The following is a 15,000-nucleotide window of genomic DNA, read 5'->3' on the forward strand; positions in this document are numbered from 1 at the left end:
TTCGTCTTTATTCGATATACACATCATCATCAACGTACCAGAAGCTCCATCGTTGTCACAAATTGATGTATGAATACATGTATTATTCTTTTCAGAATCAAAAGTCGTGTTATTATAATATTCGTTATAACCATTTCCGATATTACTATTGTTTACTGCGTTATGATTTTTATAACTACTTAGTTTAATGTCTAAATTACCGTTAAACTGACTACTGCTAAGAGGATTGTTTGGATTAGAACTGTGATGATTATTATGATGAAGAAGCGAGTTGTATCTGAGATTCGGCGTAGCCGAAGCACTAGTCATATCCACGTTACAAAATTCTATCGCCGTGTGATCCGAAGAGGAAGTGAGGACTTGCGCACTGCGCATGTGCCGTATCTTGCACCAGCCTCGGTGGCATTTTGAGAAATACATGTTGAAGAAAACACGCCGGAAGTTGTCTCCGAATATGAGGTAGACGACGCAGCTGACGCACGAATCAAGGTTGTAGAACTGCTTGAACACTTGGTGCATTATCAGGTCGTTTCTGGATTGATGGAAAATAGATTAAGGTTTCTTAGAATAACAAAGTGAAAAATTAGGGAGCTGGCACTAGTGTAAGATACAAACCTGAAAAAGGTGTGTAAACAGTGTAAGGCAACAAAGCAAAAAAAAAAAGAAATCAAAAAAAAAATAATAAAAAGAAATTGAGCTTTATATAGCTCAATATCCACTAAATAGGCTCAAAGCGCTTTACAGGGGGTCCCTGGTCAACAGCAACATTTAACATGTAGGACGGGACATGCCGCCTGTTAGGCTATATTACAATTTTTCGGACAAAGACATCGCTGTTAACGGCCAGGTACTCATTTTACACCTGAGTACGGTGAGAGAATGTGAATAAAGAGCCTTTTCCAAGGACACAACTATGCGCCGAACGCGAGGCTCAAACCCAGGAATTTCCGATCCGCAAGCGAGTGTCATACCACTAGACCATATGGCGGTACAAAGCCAGATAGAAAAATACAAGAAAAAAAAAAAGGTTATTTCTTCTTCGACTGAGGATCTGACTGGTAATTCTGAAGCCCGAGGAAAATTTGAGCTTTTCTGTAGCGTAATATCGAATGAATGTGCTCCAAAAAGCGCTTTACAAAGAGTCTCTTACCAACAGCAACACGTAGCATGTAAAGCATGTAAGAACAAGACATGAGGCCTGTTAGGCAATCTTACAATATTTTTTTTTCGGAAAAAGACAACGCTGTTAACGGCCAGATTCTCGTTTTACACCTGATTACGGTGAGAGAATGTGAGTAAAAAAACCTTTTCCAAGGAATCAATTATGCGCCGAGCGAGGCTCGAACCCAGGACCTTCCGATGCGAAAGCGATTGTTATACCACATAGCCGGAAGACTAATTTTTTGGGATGGTTTGGGTCTGGTATTTTTGCTAATTTGTTTTGTCTCGCACTGTTTTATAAACACTTTTTAAATCTTTGTATGTGAGCATACATTTTAAGACCGATATCAAACCATTATTGATCAATATTATAATGTAAAGCATATGTCGTGACGTCCCACCTTCCTCTCTTCCAGTTCTAAACTCACTGGAAGTGTGTAACCAGTCCGTCAGACAATGCAGAAACAATGATTAAATAACATATCATTGGATCATAAGGTGGTATAATTGGTGTAATAATAGCAAGATTTTTGACAGATTCGTGTGATTTCGGGGCGGAAGATATCGAGGATGGATGATCTTTATTGATGACATGCATAATTAATTGGATTCAATAGTCTGATGTCACGCCCAGCAAGAACGAGCAGCTTGGTTCTAAACAAAGAAAATCCGCGATATTTATTCTTCACGCTGGCTAGAACTTTTTTACACTGTCGTGTGATAGTCAGAATGTATAAAATTCAAAATATGATCACATTTATAATGCTTTTTCTCATCTGGATACACTTTTATGCTCGTCAGAGAAGTATTTCATATGTGCGTTCGCCATTTTTCAGATAGTTTAGAACCAGTTGCTAAGTTACTATGCGTTTTTACTAAGGAAGTGACGTCACGACTGTTGAAACCTATTAAATAAGATGCAATCACTTTGATGAAGCCAGAACTACAACTAATAAGTTGCACAATATATAAGGTATGATACCTGATAGATTTTTTTGTTTAAAAAGTAGACTTTCAGAGCCATGTTGCTCACAGAGCCGGAGTTTATCCCGGTTTCTATAGCGTGAAAAGGCCAATAGGAATTGCTCGCTACCTTTTGGATATAACACTTATCTATCGCAAAACACTTTCCGCCAGCTCTGATAGAATCAGCTACCCAGCCAATCACTACTGGGCGGACAGTGGCCTCAGAAAAAAAATCTCAACTACACTCGGGATCGATCTTGATCTCTTTGCGTGTGAAGCGAGTGCTCTACCAACTGAGCTATCGTGACCGTCTGATAGATTGAGTTTATTCTTTTTCGTCAGATCGATTAATTAATGTATTCATTTATTCATTCATCTAATCATTCATTCATGTATTCATTCATTCGTTTGTTTTTTTATTCATTCACCATGTGCATATTTGTGTTAAATCAAATTAATTATTTTAAAATAGTTTGGCCACGGATTAGATAAAATCAAAAGATACGACATGAAAACGGCCATTCCTATTGGGAAAAATCCAGAATTATGATAATATATTGATTTGGGCTGCATCGTCTCTATGGTTACTGACGTAAACACTGACGTTTACAATGACAAAAAGCCTTTTTCATCTCTTTCATAATGTAAATGGTGCTGCTCGAAGCCCTTAAAGAAATAAATAACAATGTGAAATTGAATGTAAGCTTCCATTTAATTGCGAAAACAGATAGAACGGACGTTTCAGGTTTCCCCTTTATCAACAAACAGGATGAATGAAACACTACAGACGAATGATATGAAGTGGTAGTTGAGTTGTTAAGATGAATAAACACAAATATTGATCATCAATGGATCAGCATGGCCAGGCGTTAGGTCTTTGCTTCGAACCCGAACGGTACCGAGTTCGAATATCCGTGGCGCTGTATTTGGCATCTAGCAAGTCACCTCGCTCTAGCTCAGGGGTTATTCTAGTCTTCCCTTGGAAGATCAGGGTCATTATAATTGAGCGATATTTGAAGGATGAGTGTATCTTGCCAACAATTTTAATTACGTGTTTTTTTGTTTGTTTGTTTTGGGGGGGGGGGGGGGCTTTTATATGGGTGGGGGGGGGGCGAGGGAGGGTTCATATTACGGCAGCATATTGCTCTATAGATAGAACGAAGATGACGTCACTTTGGTCTTTGTTATTGGTTTTTTTTTTTGCCATCCACGTTTATGAGTAATTCTCACTAAACTGTATTAATTAACCAGACTATAAACGTTCATGGTTGCACATTTTCGTGTGTTGGCCAGTTATACTTCCGGATGCCAATGTTGTGAACTCCGTAACCAAGCACATACTATCTATATCACGGACGAACACACAAAATTGTGTGTAACCATGATCGTTTATAGTCAGGTTAATACAGTTTAGTGAGAATTACTCATAAACGCGGATGGCAAAAAACAATAACAAAGACCCGAGTTACGTCATCTTCGAACTATCAATACGGCGGTGCATTGCTCTATGACAACACGTTGTAATGAAGATACTCACTCTGTAATTTGATCTTGTGCATCCGCCAGAGTACGAATGAAATATTTGATGCGAATGGCGTGGAATGGGGTGTGCAGCATGAGGAATACCACAGACACTGCTAATAGCAGATGCGTCACTCTAGCCTCTGGTGTGGATTTCACTTCCTGTGTACAAGGCCTGAAATTGAAGAGAGAAGAGAAAGAAAATTTAACAGTATTAAACATATAATGAATATCCTTTAATATGTGGCATAGCACACCAAAACGGTATAAAGGCGGGGAAAACGAGGTTTTAAAAAGTGACAATGAAATGAAAGAGGCCATAACTATAAAAATGAGATTTTATATAACGGAATATCCACTAATCGTGCTCAAAGCGCTTTACAAAGGGTCCCTGACTGACAGCAACACGTAACATAAATAACGAGACATGATGCCAGTTCGGCGATAATACAATTTTTTTTTCCGACAGAGACAACGCTCTTAATAGCCAGGTGCTCATTTTACACCCGAGTATGATGAGAAAATGTAAGTAAAGAGTCTTTTCCAAGGACTCAACTATGCGCCGAGCGAGGCTCGAACCCAGGACCTTCCGATCCGAAAGCGAGTGTCATACCACTAGACCACAAAGCCGCATAAGATTTTGGTGTTTTTCCACTATAACCGACGATCGTAGAAGATCAGCTATAACTATGTCCTCAATGTTTGTGGATGTGGTAGTAGCATTAATATTTTGGGACACCTATAGCAGTTTTCTTTACGAACGAAAACAATGGTGAATTCTGAATCCTGACAGCGACTATTTGAATAGCCAATCACAGATAGCAATTAAACAAACAAAAACGGCGGCGGTGTTGTTACATTAGGACTTCCGGTTTGCTCCACCGGAAATACAAAAGTGAGCCTAATCTGCACCCGGAGGGAGGGCGAGTGTGATTGATTAATGTCATGAAATAGAGTGATTGTTGGGTAATGTGAGTAGAGGGTTACGTGGAGTTATTGTGATGGTGGTGATGGTGAGAGGGAAACAGCTGATGTTGTTGATGATGATGGTGATGATGATGAATGATGATGATGGTGTTGATGAATGGTGATGATGATGATGATGATGAATGATGATGATGATGATGATGATGATGATGATGATGAATGATGATGATGATGATGATGATGGTGGTGATGATGAATGATGGTGATGATGTTGATGAATGGTGATGATGATGAATGATGATGATGATGATGATGATGATGATGATGATGATGATGATGATGATGATGATGATGATGATGATGGTGGTGGTGGTGAGAGGGAAACAGCTGATGTTGATGATGATGAATGATGATGATGATGATGGTTAATGGTGATGATGATGATAATGATGATGATGATGATGATGATGATGATGATGATGATGAATGATGATGATGATCGTGGTGGTGGTGAGAGGGAAACAGCTGATGTTGATGATGATGAATGATGATGATGATGATGATGGTTAATGGTGATGATGATGATAATGATGATGATGATGATGATGATGATGATGATGATGATGATGATGATGATGATGATGATGATGATGAATGATGATGATGATGGTGGTGGTGGTGAGAGGGAAACAGCTGATGTTGATGATGATGATGATGATGGTTAATGGTGATGATGATGATAATGATGATGATGATGATGATGATGATGATGATGATGATGATGATGATGATGATGACGACGATGATGATGATTATTATTATTACTATTATTATTATTAATATTATTATTATTATTATTATTATTATTATTATTATTATTATTATTATTATATTATTATTATTATTATTATTAATTAATAAGAGTAGATGGTGGTGGTAGTAGTAGTAGTAGCAGCAGTAGTAGTAGTAGTAGTAGTAGTAGTATTATTAGTAGTAGTAGTAGTAGTAGTAGTAGTAGTAGTAGTAGTAGTAGTAGTAGTAGTAATAGTGATCATCATCATCATCATCATCATCATCATCATCATCATCATCATCACCATCACCACCACAAGCAGCAGCAGCAGCGTCTTCATCATAAGCAACTTTACCATTTTCACCACCACCCATCAACATCATCATCTTTATCCTCCTCCTCCTCCTCCTCCTCCTCCTCCTCCTCCTCCTCCTCCTCCTCCTCCTCCTCCTCATCTTCAAATCCACCATCATCTCCACCACCATCATCATCATCACCACCATCCATCAATATCATCATCTTCATCCTCCTCCCCCTCCTTCTCCTCCTCCTCCTCATCTTCATATCCACCATCATCTCCACCACCACCATCATCATCATCATCATCATCAACATCACTACCACCCATCAACATCATCATCTTTATCCTCCTCCTCCTCCTCCTCCTCCTCCTCCTCCTCCTCCTCCTCCTCCTCCTCTTCATATCCACCATAATCTCCACCACCATCATTATCATCCTCATCATCAATATCAACATCACTACCACCCATCAACATCATCATCTTTATCCTCCTCCTCCTCCTCCTCCTCATCATCATATTCATATCCACCATCATCTCCACTACCATCATCATCATCCTCATCATCATCATCATCAACATCACTACCACCCATCAACATCATCATCTTTATCCTCGTCCTCTCCTCCTCCTCCTCCTCCTCCTCCTCCTCCTCCTCATCTTCATATCCACCATAATCTCCACCACCAACATTATCATCCTCATCATCAATATCAACATCACCACCACCCATCAGCATCATCATCTTTATCCTCCTCCTCCTCCTCCTCCTCCTCCTCCTCCTCATCTTCATATCCACCATCATCTCCACCACCATCATCATCATCCTCATCATTATCAACATCACCACCACCCATCAACATCATCATCTTTATCCTCCTCCTCCTCCTCATCATCATCTTCATATCCACCATCATCTCCACCACCATCATCATCATCATCATCATCATCATCAACATCACTACCACCCATCAACATCATCATCTTTATCCTCCTACTCCTCCTCCTCCTCCTCCTTCTCCTCCTCCTCCTCATATCCACCATAATCTCCACCACCATCATTATCATCCTCATCATCAATATCAACATCACCACCACCCATCAACATCATCATCTTTATCCTCCTCCTCCTCCTCCTCCTCCTCCTCCTCCTCCTCCTCCTCCTCCTCCTCCTCCTCCTCCTCCTACTCATCTTCATATCCACCATCATCTCCACCACCATCATCATCATCCTCATCATCATCATCAACATCACTACCACCCATCAACATCATCATCTTTATCCTCCTCCTCCTCATCCTCCTCCTCCTCCTCCTCCTCCTCCTCCTCCTCCTCATCTTCATATCCACCATCATCTCCACCACCATCATCATCATCCTCATCATCATCAACATCACCACCACCCATCAACATCATCATCTTTATCCCACGCCTCCTCCTCCTCCTCCTCCTCCTCCTCCTCCACATCATCATCACCGTTGTTGATTTACGTCATACCTCGACCTTCCAGCAGCCAATCGTTTCTTCCTGTCGTAGGCGTGAATAGCCGATAAAGCAACCAGGGGGACGAGTATGATGAGCAGGGAGAAGGGGGCGAGCAAGGTCAAGGCCGTGTCCACGTAATTCAGAATCAGAACGATCTGAAATAGAGAGTGAAACAGGATTACTGGAAACGCCGATAGTTACTTAACCCTTAACATGCCGGGTTCAATGTTATGGTAATCTCATTAGTTGTCTTGTCTTTTCGTTTCCCGTGGCAGATGATAATTGTGACCCAACGTCTCAAAACGGTATTATGTCGGGATGGACCAGATGCTAAAAAGTCAAATTAAATTTAAGCTGGTCATAATTATGAATGATTGGTATTGAGCAACCTGAAATATATAACAAATTTAATTTTCAGCATCTTAGTCATCCCGACTTAATACCGTTTTGAGGCGAGGGGCCAATATTGGACAATATCGATAGATGGAATGAAGTTGACGTCACTCGAGTCTTTGTTATTGTTTTTTGCCATCCGCGTTCATGAGTAATTCTCACTCAACTGTATTAACCAGACTATAAACTTTCAAGGTTACACATAGTGAAAAAATCCAATTTTAATTTTTTATGCAATAATGTTTGTGTCTGCGTGTGTTTGTGTGTGTTTGTGTGTGTGTGTGTGTGTTTGTGTGTGTGTTTGTGTGTGTTTGTGTGTGTGTTGTGTGTGTTTATGTGTGTGTGTGTTTGTGTGTGTGTTTGTGTGTGTGTGTTTGTGTGTGTGTGTTTGTGTGTGTGTTTGTGTGTGTTTGTGTGTATGTTTGTGTGTGTGTTTGTTTGTGTGTGTGGGTTGGTGGGTGGATTGGTGGGTGGTTGTGCGTTTGAATTATTGTAAAGCGCTGCAACAGAGCACTTTTAAGTCGATGCTTAGGCGCTATTGAAATATGTTGTTACAGTTGCTGTTATTATTATTATAATTATTATAATTATTATTATTATTATTATTATTATTATTATTATTATTATTATTATTATTATTATTATTATTATTATTATTATTATTATTATTATTATTATATTATTATTATTATTGTTATTATTATTATTATTATTATTATATTATTATTATTATTATTATTATTATTATTAATATTATTATTATATTCTTCTTCTTCTTCTTCTTCATCTTCTTCTTCTTCTTCTTCTTCTTCTTCTTCTTCTTATTATTATTATTATTATTATTATTATTATTATTATTATTATTATTATTATTATTATTATTATTATTATTAACATCATCATTATTATCATTATCATCATTATTATCCTTTTTATCATTATTATTAATACTATTATTATTATCATCATCATCGTCATTATTACATAATAATAAAAGATAGACCAAAAACTGACGTCTTAATGTCATACTTTATAGTTGTAATAGCTTTTTGAAATGACCAAATGCGTGTTCACAGTTCGAGAAAACTCCAACGTCATAATACGCTTCAACAGTCATAACGTCACTTCCCTCGTAATGACGCATTGTAACTTAGTAACTGGCTCTAAACTATCGGAACAATGGCGGACGCCCTTATGAAATATTTCTCCGACGAGCAAAAAAATCGTATCCAGAAGAGAAAGACAATATAAATCTGATCATGTTTTGACTTTTACACATTTTGATCACACGACATATGAAAAGTTCTAGCAAGCATGCAGAATAAAAAGTACCGATGTTCTTTGTTTAGAATCACGATGGCCGCCGTTGCTGGGCGACGTGACACTATTGAATCCAATTGTAACGTTGGATATTTCTCAAACTGTGAACACTTTTCACTATGTGGATCATTTTGAGCCACACTTTGCAATGTGACCAATGACCTCGAGCACATGGAAATGTAATATAGATCATGCCCATTGATCATTGGGTTCAGCACGACTCATGGGTATGTTTACAACTTTCATAATCACAGCAGCGTGATAACTTACATTTATTGAGAAAATATCCAATCGTCGTAAATAAAGCAACAGATTAAATCATGTGATCGATGACTAGGTTGGATGGAGACATGAAAAATACAGATCGCACCCATTGTTACGTCACGTCCGACTATGTCACGTTTCGTTATGTAACGCCCCCCCCCCCCCCCCCCCCCCCCCGCCCGGAATATTCCGAATCACGATTTTACCCTCGCCATCAATGAATACGTAAATCGTCGTCACACCTCAATGTATAGATAGTATCCGCGTGGCGGAGGTATAACGGACCAACGCACAAAACCCGGTATTACCATGAACGTTTATAATCAGGTTGATAATATAGATAGTTCGAAGTTGACGTCACTCGGGCCTTTGTTATTGTTTTTTGCCTTCCGCGTTTATGAGTAATGCTCACTGAACTGTATTAACCTAACTATAAACGTCCATGGATACACACAGTTTGTGTGTTGGTCCGTTATACTTCCGGATAGCAATGTTATGAGCTTCTTAGCCAAGCGCATACTATCTATAGTCGAGTGAGATTTACTCATAAACGCGGATGGCAAAAAGCAATAACAAAGACCTGAGTGACGTCAACTTCGAACTATCTATAAACAAACAAGCTGCTGCTGTCGTAATAAATGAAAAAATCATGTATGTAAAATTCTGGCCAAAAAAAAAGAAATAATTCCATCTTCAATTTATATCGATCAATTAAAAGTTGGCCTCGTTTTGTCACAAAAACTCTCAAACCTGGTACACTTTGATAGAGTAACAGGTTTGAGAAAATCGAAGGTCACTTTAATCTATCGATATTTCAAGGACGAGTTTTCTGGCAAAATTGTTAAATATCTAGTTACGCGTAATTTTCTTTGGGGTTTTTTGTTGTTTTTTTTCATTGGTGTGTCATTTTTTTAAAAAAAATTTTACATTATTGTCTATTTGTTTATCTGCTTTCTTTTTTCTTTTTTTTTTTTTTTTTTTTTTGGGGGGGGGGGTGGGGGTTGTTTTGTTTTGCTGTCTTATGTTTTTTGATATTTTAAATAAACAATGCATGAATAAATAAACTAATGAACAATGCACGAATAATAATTTAAAAATAAATAAATACATATATAGATAAATAAATAAAAATCTCTTTCAACAGATGGGCTGATGGGCCACATCTATAATTATGTAAAATGTTCTGAAAACGAATAATAAATAAATAAATCCATAGATAAATATCTGAAATGTCTTTCAACTATGTTGGCTGTGGCCACACCAATAGTTATGTAAAATGTGTGAAAAACAAAAATTCCTTGCATAATGGGCACGAGATGGCCGTGTGGATGAGTTTATGCACTTTCCACCTGGGAGATCAACGTTCGAATTCTCTTTACTGCATGTCGGTGAATTTTTAAAATAATAAAACTAAAATTGAACTTTTATATATGGCATTGTCCACTAAACGTGCATGAAGCGCTTTTCAAGGGGTTTCTGACCAACAGCAACACGTAACATGTAGAAAGGACATGACGCCTGTTAGGCGATAATGCAATTTCTTTTTCGGACAGAGAGAACGCTGTACTGACAGCAGTGCACGTGTTAATTTGTTGTACTTATTAGGATTTCAATAGTCTGATGTCACGTCCGCCCAGCAACGAGTACCATGGTTCTAAACAAAGAAAATCGGTACTCTTTATTCTTCATGCTGGCTATACGTTTTTCATATTATGTCATGTGATCTGAATGTATAAAAGTCAAAACACGATCAGATTAACAGTATTGCCATTGCAACAATGAGCCCATAATGACGTGCACTTATTTGCAGGTCTGATAACCCAATTCCGTATGGGCTCATTGTTGTAATGGAAATCTAAAAAAAAATGACTCAAAATAGTGTCCAATACAACAAAGTTATACTAGGCTCATAAGTGGGTTCGGATGTCAGACCTGCATATATGTACACATCAACTCATAACAATTTGGGTTATAAGACCTGTATATAAGTACACGTCGGCTATCACCCATCTAAGAAAATCATAACTTTCATACATGGACAATATCTTGCGTCGTTGAATTGACACTGTTTCCCATTACATCAATAAGCCCATAAAATTTGGATTATAAGACCTGTATATAAGTACACATCGGCTATCACCCATCCGAGGAAATCTCAACTTACATACACGGATTGACAGTGTTTCCCATTACAACAATGGGCCCATAACAATTTGGATTATAAGACCTGTATATATAAGTACACGTCGGCTATCACCCATCTGAAGAAATCTCAACTTACATACACGGATTGACACTGTTTCCATTACAACAATGAGCCCATGACAATGTGGTTTATCAGACCTGTGTATATAGATAGTTCGAAGATGACGTCACTCAGGTCTTTGTTATTGTTTTTTGCCATCCGCGTTTATGAGTAATGCTCACTATAAAAGTTCACGATTACACAATGTTTTGAGTGTTGGTGGTCCGTTATACTTCCGGATGGCAATGCTATGAGCTTCTTAGCCAAGCGCATACTATCTATAAGTACACGTCTTGCTGACAGTTGTAAGTAGCCCACCGGAGAACAAATCTAAACTTACATGCATGTATTGTGGTAGAACTCGGCATTCTCCGTCTATCACCCTTGATGTCCACAAAGGGAAATTGTAAACGGCCAGTCCTATGATGCAGAAGATGGCGATGACGATCTTGGCCACGCGAGGGTTGCACAGCAAAGACACTCTGAGGAAGAAAAAAACAACAACTAAAGTTAAAGGTTAAAAGTTATAAATGTTATAAATGATATATAGTAAACAGATCAAAGTATGTAGATCGAACCTTTTTTTTTTTGATGTTGTTGTTGTTGTTTTGGTTATTGTGATTGCTGTCGTCGTCGTCGTTGTTATTATTAGTATTATTAGTATCGTTATTGTTATTATTATTATTATTATTATTATTATTATTATTATTATTATTATTATTATTATTATTATTTATTAATACTATTATTATTATTATCATTATTATTATTATTATTATTATTTATTATTATTATTATTATTATTATTATTATTATTTTTTTATGATGAGATGATGATTATTATTATTATTATTATTATTATCATTATTATTATTATTATTTTCATCATTATTATTCCACCATCGTCATCATCGCCATCCTTATCAATAGCATTACTATTACCTGACCTCTACCAACACTAATGGTTATACAATAGATTAAATTGTTATTTCGCAATGGCTTATAATTACTGCAATACCGACCGCTAAACCGGCAACTGTTTCAACCCAAGACAATGAGCACAGACTAATTAAACAACCGTTTGAAAGAGAAGAAACACTTCACAATGTCTGCCGTCGTCAATAACCATTAACGCATCGTCACGTGACAGGCAGACGGAAAACAGAAAACAGAACACTTGAGAGAGGCTGTTGTTGTTGTTGGGACCTTTTTCTTCTATCTTTCTTTATTTTCCATTGTTTTGTGTTTTTTTTTTTTGGTTTTTTGGGGGTTTTTTTGGGTTTTTTTGTTTTGTTTTTTGTTTTTTTTTTTGTTTGTTTTTTGCTCGTTTTGTTTTCAAATCGTTTTGTTTTCTTCTTCAATTCTTAAATTTATTCTCTGTTTGTATGTTTTTGTGTTTTTTTTTTAGTTTTTGTTTTTTTCGACGAACGCATTCATTGGATCCGGCTTATACATATAATATACAGGTCTGACATCCGAACCAACCTTAAAGTCCCAGGTTTGAGAGTTTTTATCCAAGATGAAGGTCATTTAAATATTTCGATATTTGAAGGACGAGTTTTCTGGCCAAATTTTTAAATATGGCCATCTTGTGCGGCTATTGGGCCTAGTGGTATGACACTCGCTTTCGGATTGGAAGATCTGGGTTCGAGCCTCGCTCGGCGGATAGTTGAGTCCTTGGAGAAGGCTCTTTACTCACATTTCTCATCGTACTCAGGTGTAAAACGAGTTCTTGACCTTTATCACCGTTTTATCTGTCTAAAAAAATGTGTAATATCGCCTAACAGGCGTCATGTCTAGCCCTAAATGTTAAATGTTGCTGTTTACCAGAAACCCCTTGTATAGCGCCTTGAGCACATTTAGCTGTTCATCATCTAGTCAGCTGATCCTGCGTAGGACGTTGCTTTCCGAACTTTCTTGCGAAACAGATTACGGTTTTCCGCCAGTCTTCTTGCTTGAGTTGCTGTCATTCCCAGCCATTCACATATATCTTGTTCCCAGCTTCTTGTTGGTCTACCTCTTCCTCTCTTGCCGTCTACCCTTGTCTGCAGAATGTGCTTTTCTAATGATTCGTGGCGAGTCGTGTTTAGCTGTTATTGCGCTATATAAAAGCTCAATGAAATACATACATAAGTGGTTTTCCGGAGTACGACGGTTAACAGGCTGAAAGGACATGTTTCTCATGTCATGAGCTTTCTATAGATAGATCGAATATGACGTCACTCGGATCTTTGTTATTGTTTTTTGCCATCTGCGTTAATGAGTAATGTTCACTAGACTGTATATACACCAGACTATAAACGTTGAAGGTTACACATAGTTTTGTGTGTTGGTCCGTTATACTTCCGGATGGCAATGTTATGAGCTTCTTAGCCAAGCGCATACTATCCATAGATAGATCGAGGTTGACGTCACTCGGGTCTTTGTTATTGTTTTTTGCCATCCGCGTTAATGAGTAATGCTCACTGAACTGTATTAACCTGACTATAAACGTTCATGGATACACACAGTTTTGTGTGTTGGTCCGTTATACTTCCGGATGGCAATGTTATGAGCTTCTTAGCCAAGCGCATACTATCTATAGATAGTATGTGCTTGGCCTAGAAGTCCAAAACATTGCCATCTGGAAGTATAACGAACCAACACACAAAACTGTGTGTAACATTGATCGTTTATAGTCTGGTTAATACACTTTAGTGAGAATTACTCATAAACACGGATGACAAAAAATAATAACAAAGACATGAGTGACGTCATCTTCGAACTATCTATAAATCAGACTATAAATGTTGAAGGTTACACATAGTTTTGTGTGTTGGTCCGTTATACTTCCGGATGACAAATTCATGAGCTTCTTAGCCAAGCGCATACTTTCTACACAAAGACCTTCAAACGTCTCTACTTCCGACGTATATTCAATGGACCAATTGGCAATACAAAGGAGTTTCATCTCTCGTGAAGTCACGCGAGACATGCGATAAAATATTATTATTATTATTATTATTATTATTATTATTATTATTATTATTATTATTATTATTATTATTATTATTATTATTATTATTATTATTATTATTATTATTATTATTATATTATTATTATTATTATTTATTATTATTATTATTATTATTATTATTAATATTATTATTTAATTTGAGCGTTAAGGATTGGATGGCGTACTCAATCAACGTCCTTCATTCTTCATGATGGTGATGATGATGATGATGATGATGGTGATGATGCTGATGATGATGATGATGATGATGATGATGATGATGATGATGATGATGATGATGTTGATGATGGTGATGATGATGATGATGATGATGATGATGATGATGATGATGATGATGATGATGATGATGATGGTGATGATAATGATGAATGTGATGATGATGATGATGATGATGATGATGATGATGATGATGGATGATGATGATGATGAGATGATGATGATGATGATAGATGATGATGATGATGATATGATGATGATGATGTGATGAAATGATGATGTGAGATGATGATGATGATGATGATGATGAGATGATGATTGTGATAGATGATGATGATGATGATATGATGAGTGATGAATGAGGATGGGTGATGGTGATGATGATGATGATGAT

General features: G+C 37.3%; 1 protein-coding gene across 1 annotated transcript in view; it reads right to left on the minus strand.

Annotated features, from left to right (window-relative positions):
• The window catches only part of LOC144955909 (uncharacterized), a 95,726-nt gene that overhangs the window by 647 nt on the left and 80,079 nt on the right, over positions 1–15,000 (minus strand). Inside the window, exons 4-7 of the mRNA XM_078886174.1 lie at positions 11,715–11,856; positions 7,165–7,307; positions 3,665–3,823; positions 1–532 (exon numbers count right to left, since the gene is read on the minus strand). The exon at positions 1–532 is cut by the window's left edge and continues 647 nt beyond it. Coding sequence (XP_078742300.1) covers positions 1–532; positions 3,665–3,823; positions 7,165–7,307; positions 11,715–11,856 — 976 coding nt within the window. The remainder of the gene's footprint in view (positions 533–3,664; positions 3,824–7,164; positions 7,308–11,714; positions 11,857–15,000) is intronic.

The sequence above is a fragment of the Berghia stephanieae genome, chromosome 10 (genome assembly GCF_034508935.2).
Source record: "Berghia stephanieae isolate SIO BIC M18660-M18661 chromosome 10, UCSD_Bste_1.3, whole genome shotgun sequence".
Lineage (NCBI taxonomy): Eukaryota > Metazoa > Mollusca > Gastropoda > Nudibranchia > Aeolidiidae > Berghia > Berghia stephanieae.